The sequence below is a fragment of the Gordionus sp. m RMFG-2023 genome, chromosome 4, assembly GCF_954871325.1.
Source record: "Gordionus sp. m RMFG-2023 chromosome 4, tfGorSpeb1-WG-v2, whole genome shotgun sequence".
NCBI lineage: Eukaryota > Metazoa > Nematomorpha > Gordioida > Chordodea > Parachordodidae > Gordionus > Gordionus sp. m RMFG-2023.
Genome location: NC_088778.1, coordinates 34,455,707 through 34,464,188, shown reverse-complemented (window position 1 = coordinate 34,464,188; position 8,482 = coordinate 34,455,707). Strand labels below are relative to the sequence as shown.

The window sequence follows — 8,482 nt, the reverse complement described above, 5'->3', positions numbered from 1 at the left end:
AATCACATTTCGGATATCAATTGCGATTGCAAAGATGGCACCACATACGAACTGCGCATGTCCGGTAATGGTAGGAGCAACAGTAACCTCAAAATAAAGACTAAGTTTATCCAATCAGATCCTATCTTGTATAGGAGCAATTTCCAATCTCCTACCGAGTTGCTCAACCCAAGACTCCCTCCCAGTTATATCGCTTTAGTGCTCGGTAGAAGTGATATGAAACGATCTATCCTAGATGAAAGGATGGATAATCATGAAGAGACCGTTATAACCCTTTTACCTGATGGAGAAGCTAAGTTATTGATGGAACTCAAAGTTCCCATGAACTCTATTCAAGTAGCGACCGATTTAAGGGTCAGGTTCAATCTTAAAGGAGGGTTCAAAGATGTTATATTTAACGAAATGACCTGGTCCGAAAAGAGTGCAGCATGGAAGATGGGTGAAAAATTTGTAATGGCTTTACCTTGGGATATAGAGAAGTACATAAATTTCAAAACTTTAAAAAAAAAAACCATATCATTTATTAATTTTTGAATTATTATTTTTTTTTTCATTAGCCTTTATTGGTGGTTAGTAGTAGAGATCTTCAAAAGTAGACCCGGCCGAAGTTAAAATCTAAATTTATCAATTTTGTTGTTGAAATTTTTTTATGTAAAAATAAAAATAATTGATTTTATTTATAGAAAAATTAGACGCCATATAACTTGTATTTTTTATTTAGAGTAATTATAAAAATTAATTTATATATTTAAGTAAATTCGTACCGAGCTAGGCCGGTAAATTTTTTTAAAAAATATTCGGGTTCGAACCGGGCCGGTAATACTTTTTTAAAAAAAATTCGGGCCGGGCCGGGCTTGAAAAATTAGACCCCATGCAGATCACTAGTTAGTAGTTCATTTATTTGTTTTTTTTTCTCTCTATTTCAATTCCATATCCATTTCACTTAGCCCATATTTATCTTCTATTTAAGTTCCCATTATAAGCCTCCATCTAGTCGTATCGTGGATCATTGATTTTAGCGTACACTAAACCTATGTATATCTTCGTAATCGCCGTCTTTAACATCTCATATATTCCCCTTTCATCCCGATTATGTGATCACATCTATACATTTAGCCCATTATTAAAAAAAAATTTCAGTTATTTTATCATAAAATATTTACTTTTAGAGATTTTTAATGGCTATTACATTTTTTTTAAAAAAATTATCAGCTCAACCCTGTACTTCCACCAAAATAAATTTTATTGTCAGACGAATACTCCGCACGTTTCCAACTGCGGAAGGCACAACTTGCCATTGGCACAATCCTTTTCCGGTTTAAATTTTTTTATAGTTTTGTTTATCTTCTTCCATTTTTTTTATAGAAGACAATATTTTGCGAGCTATAAAAATTAATTCCAGATTGAGAGTCCAATACATGCACGAGGTTGATTTGACTCCTTCATTCAAACCGGAAAACTCGGCTGAAAACATGGAAAGGAAGCCGATATTAAACGTGAATATATTTAGAATTTTATGTTTGATTTCTTATATGTAAAAATATAAATAATACAGCGGGAAACAGATTCGTACTTCACGGTTAGCGTATCATATTACAATGTCATAGTTAGACTCAAAAGTTGTCACTCTAACAGGAAGACACCCAAAAGTTTGAATTTTAAAAAGCTACGATTTTTTTTGAAATTTTTTTTAAATAAACAAAACATTATATAAATTCAATAAAATTTGCTGTAATTTATGGCTATACGATGATTTTAAGCTATTCCTGAAACGACTAAACGGTACTCCTCGACCAGGTCTTCTACGACTACAACATTTAAACAACCAATATCCACAAGAAAAACTGAAAGAACTTCATCTCCCAAATTTACAGGGCCAAAACCAAATAAACCAAATAATCCAAATAAACCAAATAATCCAAATAAACCAAATAATCCAAATAAACCAAATAATCCAAATAATTCAAATAATATATCAGAGTGTGCTTCTCCTAATCTAAACGATTTTAAAGTGGTTGGCGGGTTAAGGGCACCTGCCAATTCTATTCCGTGGCAAGTCGTATTGATAAATATGAATGTCCTAATATGTGGCGGATCCATAATCGAGGCGAACGTCATCCTTACAGCAGCGCATTGCTTGAGAAATTTTCTGTAAGTCCTTTTGAAACGTTTAATTTTTTTTTAAAATAAATATTCTATGAATTATGAATAGCCAAGTTAGGAGGAATGATCACATTGTATAATTAAGATGTTATAATAACAAATTTTAGGACTAGGTTTGTAAGAAGGATAACCCCTACAAAAATATGTAATAGATTAGATATACTATTAATCTGATATATTAAACCGAGGAACTAGGAAGGACTATGTTGTTCGATAAATTACTAATTATTTTATATCAATTTTATTAAGCAAACGTGACCTTCAAACAGTCACGATAGTGGCTGGCATATCCTCTCTGGAATTAAATCACGTGAGTCAGGTGCATAAACAGGTCCGCGGAATAGTCAAATATATACCACACAAGAATTTTAGCGATTACGGTTAAAAGTTAATTTTATATATATATCATATTTACTTAGATTTTTTTAATTAACATATCAAATATAAAATAAAACATTATTTTATAAAAAACGGAGGTGGGGACTACAAGTTCCCAAGAAACATGAATAGTTATATTTTAGAATATTTATTTGTAGATTTTGTTTTAGTAAAATTAGTATTCTTTAGGTTCTGATGTTAGGGGCTCTAATCTTGTCGCCTATATTTTTGTAAGAATTTTAAAGTTCCGCTTGGGCATACGTCCAAGGGAAGAGATAAAGATCGGTGCAAAAATAAGATGATTCTTTAGATGATAGAATTTCCGCTAATTGGGCCTTTATCATTATTATTCTTTAAAAAAAAACATATAGGCCATGGATTTGACAACGATATAGCGTTGATCATCTTGAACTCCAGTTTTGTTCTAAACAAGCACGTGAACAAAATTTGCTTACCCGGAAATAGCTTTGGAAGATCTTCCGATCAATGCTTGCTTTCAGGTTGGGGCGATACTCGAGGTATAATACATAGGAGTTCAATAATAATACTTAATGGTCGGTGATAACCGGTTAAATAAAAATTTTGACGGGTTCGAGTTCGGCAGGTTTAGTAAATAACAATTGTAAACATCCGTTCGACAATTCGTTTGTCGTTCGGATTTGATTCTTGTCGATTTTATAAAATATAGAAATTTAGCGGTTTTATTAACTCGATATGCGGTCACCGCACATAGACACAATCTCTAACCAAGTATCTCGTTATACCGCTCTAAAATATTTTTAAAATAAGGAAAATAATTAGTTAAAATAACACTGAAAGAATTATATTTTATTTTGTTGCTGAATTAAAATATTAGAAAGTTTGATATAAAAAATAGGATAAATTGTAAAAAAATTATAAGACTTTAACCGTTTAGTTGCTCTAAACTCTAATTAGCAGAGATTCTGAGATTACGTGTCATTGACGTGTTAGTGATTCTGACGACTTCTGATGACCATTACATTATATTAGAGCTAAGAAAGGCCTCCTTGGTTATAAAATTTAGATAGTGTGTGCGATTTTACTGTAAATTTTAATATTATTTTTTTTTATAAAAAATCGTCTCATTACAAAAATATCGATAACAAAAATGACCATAGTAATTCTCTCTTTGTTTTTGTATAGTAGCCTATACAAAAACAATCGCTTGAGGTATCACATATTCCTCCATATCTTTATTTGCCTGATGCTCAAATACTATGGAAACTAACCTATCCACAAACTATAATTCACAATTTATTCAACATAATTGAATTGTAATAATAAAAATATAGTAACAATTAGTGTGGTATTAGTTTTGAACCGACTTTTCAAAACGGCTAACTCGATATTTTAGCCAGAAATCAATATTTTATCCAGAAAAATGTTGCCTGAGCCACCTTTGTTCCTTCTATGAGCAACATCTTCAGACTTGCGGAATATTTTTTCTGGATGAAATATTGAGTTAGCCGTACGAGCCGTTAAACAAACCTCTAACAAGGACCAGTTTTTTTAAAAATAAAGTAAATAAATTTTAACCGATTTAGATAAGGGAAATCAAGGTCATTTCAATTATGTGCATCTGCCTATAATCAAAACCGAGATCTGTAATTCGACCAATGTCATGAACGAAACGTTAACCAAAAATATGCTGTGCGCTGGTTTCCTCGAGGGAGGCAAAGATGCTTGCCAGGTTTATTATTATATCTAACAGGTGATTTATTTCTTCTCGATCCTGCCTTCATTTTTCATTTTTATATGTGTATATAATGTGACAAATTAATAAATGTTTGCCATTAGCTGATTTAAAAAAATGGCGCGATTTTTTTGGATAATTAACCCAATAGTTTAGCCAAAACTCCTACAGATTTTGCATAATGAAGGTAGACAGGTTTGTATGTCTATCAATGAAATCTTGAGGATTACGTTAATATTTCTTGGCTAAATTATTGGGATCTCAAAAACTGTGCAGTTTAACAACACTATTCTAGACTACTCCTGGCTCTCGCAGCAGGTCTCAGGGAATTTAGTAGAAACAGGGAAATGGAATGAGCTAAAAAAAATAAAAATATAGGAATATCTTGTATATGTTGAAGTAACTAAGTAAAGCATGATTGAATTTTTTTTTTGCACAGCTTTTTTGCAAAAAAATGTTCACTAATTCATAGGATAATTTTATTCTTGCGTTTCGTCTTTTCTAAATTCAGAGAGTGGATACGATACAACATATCGATACTTCTGATAAAATTTTGATAAAAATAGTTTTCCATTAATATTTGTATCCAGCTCCTCATTTTTTTGTTTTAATCTCTGGATTTTATATTGAACCACATCAAGATTAAAATTTTGATGTCTAGCAGCTATCAAGAATTCCACGAAACTTTAGTAAGGAGAATTGTGAAATTTATCAAATTTAAATTTAAGATTCGTTAAAAATAATATATTTTTTAAAAAAAACAAGATACTTTGCCATTGGGTTTTGGAAAAACCTGTTTTAAAACGGAATTATTTATTTTTTTTAAATGTTGTGGGATTCATTTTAGAACTTATTCTCTAGAAAAAAATTCTTTCAATAATTTTAATAAATCTTGAAATTTCGCCAAATCCAGGAAATGGAATTCCGAACCCACTTTTTTAAAAATTTTAGGAAATTGACCACTTTCCAAAAACAAAATTTACGAATAATTTGTACAAATAAATTTTTAATTTCTTATTGGTCAATATATTTTTTTATATATAATCATTATTAGTGTTCCATTTTGATTCTCGAATCGAATATCAAATAATTTTCGATAGACCTATGACCAATATTTTATTCCAAATGTGGTTATAATTTTTCAAAGAGAGCTCATTTTCAAAACCTAATAGCTACTTTAGTGAATATTATTAGATACTAATTATATTCATATACATAATTTATTTTTTCTTGTCTCGTTATCATCACGAAAATGAAAACTAAAACCTAACAATCAAATATTTATATAATTTAGGGAGATAGCGGTGGCCCATTAGCCTGCCAGTTTCAGAAGACTTGGTATCTTCGTGGCATAGTGAGCTGGGGCATATCATGTGCGAAGGCAAACAAGCCTGGAATATACACCAATGTGAATAGATATCTCAATTGGATAAGTAGAAGAATCGGAAACAATATGTGATTTAATGTTATCATTGTTTAATTCATTTCATATATCGCGCATTATATTATTAGAATATATTATTCGGAATTTAAATTTTCTTCATACTTATTAATTATTATCACCACTCATGCTCAAAAGTAAAAAAAAAAATAGAACTAAAAACGAGGGTATTGAGTTGCATATAACACAATAAACTTTGAATATAATGCTAGTTTTGTTAAAAGATATCGTCAGGCCCTAGAATTGGCGTGCTCCACGCCCAAATGTTTAAAGTGAGAAAATCAACATTAAAAATCTTAAAAATCAAATATAAGAATACCTTATTGATCAATTTTGACAAAGCTATAACTTCGGCAAAAATTAATTTTTTTTTTAAAAAAAATCTAGTTTTGTTGGGAATAAATAAGTTTTTATCCACCACTTCCGGTTCAAAAATTTTGAAAATGTCGATAGACAGACGATATATTAATTAAGTCTCATGGGGGTTCATGATAAAATAATATATATTTAATTTAATCATCCGCATAAATTGTCATCAGTCGATTTGAATCATAGCATAGACTTCTGTTGTAGTCAATGCTTTGAATACATTTTTTTTTTAAAAATATATAAAATATAACCTTAGACATCTCGTATAGATATAGAGTAGCATTATTTCAAATCATGCCTTCATCTTTAGGGATTACGTGGTTGACCATGGTAAAAGCCATTTTTTACATATATCGTTCGGGAAGATAGGAGTAGGCTCTTAGGGGAGATGGTAGAGTAGAAAATAAAATAAATAACGGGTAGCAAGGGGTATGTAGGTAAACTTGAGCAGGCGACTGCCGACAATTTTGCCTTTCACGAAGAAGGTCTTAACCCACCAAGGTAAAAATGAGAAAGATATTGATTAAGAATCATATCGCATTTCGGTAAAAGGACGAATTAATTAAAGTGAAGGCCAAATTAATGTAAAAACTTTTATCGTATTTTATTGTGTGAATTTTATATAATTTTATTTATGGAATATATATATATGTGGAAGAGTATTTATTTTTTTTAAAAAAAATAAGGAATATTTGATGATTATAAATAAAAAATTTAACGCGGTGAATTTAGTGTTGTTAAACGGCTCGTTTTGACGCGATTTTTAAAAACAGCTGGCTAACTCGATATTTCATCCAGAAAAATATTACGTAGTAGCCCTGAAGATTTTGCTTATAGAAGGAACAAAGGTCTAGACATATATTATCGGGATCTCGAGGATTAGGCAATCATTTTCTGGAATATTGAAGTTGGCTTTAACAACACTAGGTAAATTAAAATAAAATATATTTTTTTTGTGCAAATTTTTTAAAATACATATTTATTGATAAATAGTTTTAAAATGTGCTTAAATCTAGTTGATTTGTGGTTTTTTTTAAATGGTGGCATAAGAGTAGTGAGTATACTTTTTTAATTTAGGGCTATAAGCGCGCCATTTTTTTAAAAAGTAGCTTTAGATGTAGCGCGAATTGAAAGTAACTCTAGAATATGGAAATGTATCTCACTCTCAAGATTTTGTTATATTCTGCAATCTCTCTCGATTACAATATCTATGTATATCATCATAAACAATATTTAAGGTATTATAATTTAGGCACTCCATAACTTAGTGTAAAACGGTATCGCGTCATTACAGAGAAACCATTATAGAGAAAACAATTATAAGAGAAACTTTTACGGAGAAAACAATTATAGAGAATGTCGATTACAGAGAATGTATTTTACAGAGAATTTTTTATAGAAAAAACAATTATTGAATGTCATTTATAGAGAATGTCGTATATAGAGAATGAATGATTTTACAGAGAATTATTTTATAAAGAATAATTTTATAGAGAATTATTTTATAAAAGAAGTTATAGTATTTTACATAATTTTAAATATTAGAAATACCCTATATAAGCGAGGTTTTTCGATTATTAGATGAATTAATGGTAGAATAAAATTTTGACATGATTTTTAAGGAATTTTACGAAATTTATTTTTAAAGATAAGTATACAAAATAAAATAGATAGTGTTGTTAAAAGTTACTTTGGCAATGTAATGTAACTAGTTAAGTTAGTAGTTAAATTTTGGATAATATAACAAGTTACAGTTAATAGTTTTCATTTTTTTTAAATATAACTAGCCACTAGTTACATTTATTTTTAGTGGATAGAAGATTCAGGGCTAGCCTGATCTATTAAATTACGTTATTTATATTAATATAAATTCATTGGCTAAGATTTTAAATCATATAGCAAAAGAATGTTAGAAAAAAATTTACAAATTTTAATTTATTATGTAATTATATTTATTGAAATATATATATAAATTAAGTAACCAGTTACTTTTGCGCGGATGCCTGTTTCATATGTCTTAATGCATATGGCGCACGGTTCAAAAATAATCTGGCTAATTTGCAATGCATACAAAACTGAAACAAATTTAGCTACGCACATAAAAATGTTAATGTCACTGGCATATGTACCAATTGAGAATGTAATTCATGGATTCGAGGAATTATATGTCTCTAAATTTTATCAATAAAATAGGGATATTCTCTCCCCCTTGATAGAATACTTTGAAGAGACGTAAAATGATAACTATGGAGAGAAAGTAGCCAATATTTAGCATTTCTCTATGGAAATACTACTAATTGACACTATCTCGTGAACCGAATACAAATAATTCAGTAGAGAACTGGCATCGAAGTTTTTCGTCTCATATAAGTTCTCATCATCCAACGATCTGGAAATTTATAAAGAGTTAGTAATTA

The 8,482-nt window shown here is 29.7% G+C and overlaps 1 protein-coding gene across 1 annotated transcript; it reads left to right on the top strand.

Annotated features, from left to right (window-relative positions):
• Positions 1–1,418: 1,418 nt before the first annotated feature.
• LOC135928875 (trypsin-like) lies at positions 1,419–5,728 on the top strand. Its single transcript, XM_065465338.1, has 7 exons — positions 1,419–1,496; positions 1,556–1,649; positions 1,761–2,151; positions 2,413–2,543; positions 2,913–3,059; positions 4,107–4,252; positions 5,550–5,728. The coding sequence occupies exons 1-7, from the start codon at positions 1,419–1,421 to the stop codon at positions 5,712–5,714; spliced, it is 1,152 nt and encodes a 383-aa protein (XP_065321410.1). The 3' UTR covers positions 5,715–5,728.
• Positions 5,729–8,482: the final 2,754 nt, after the last annotated feature.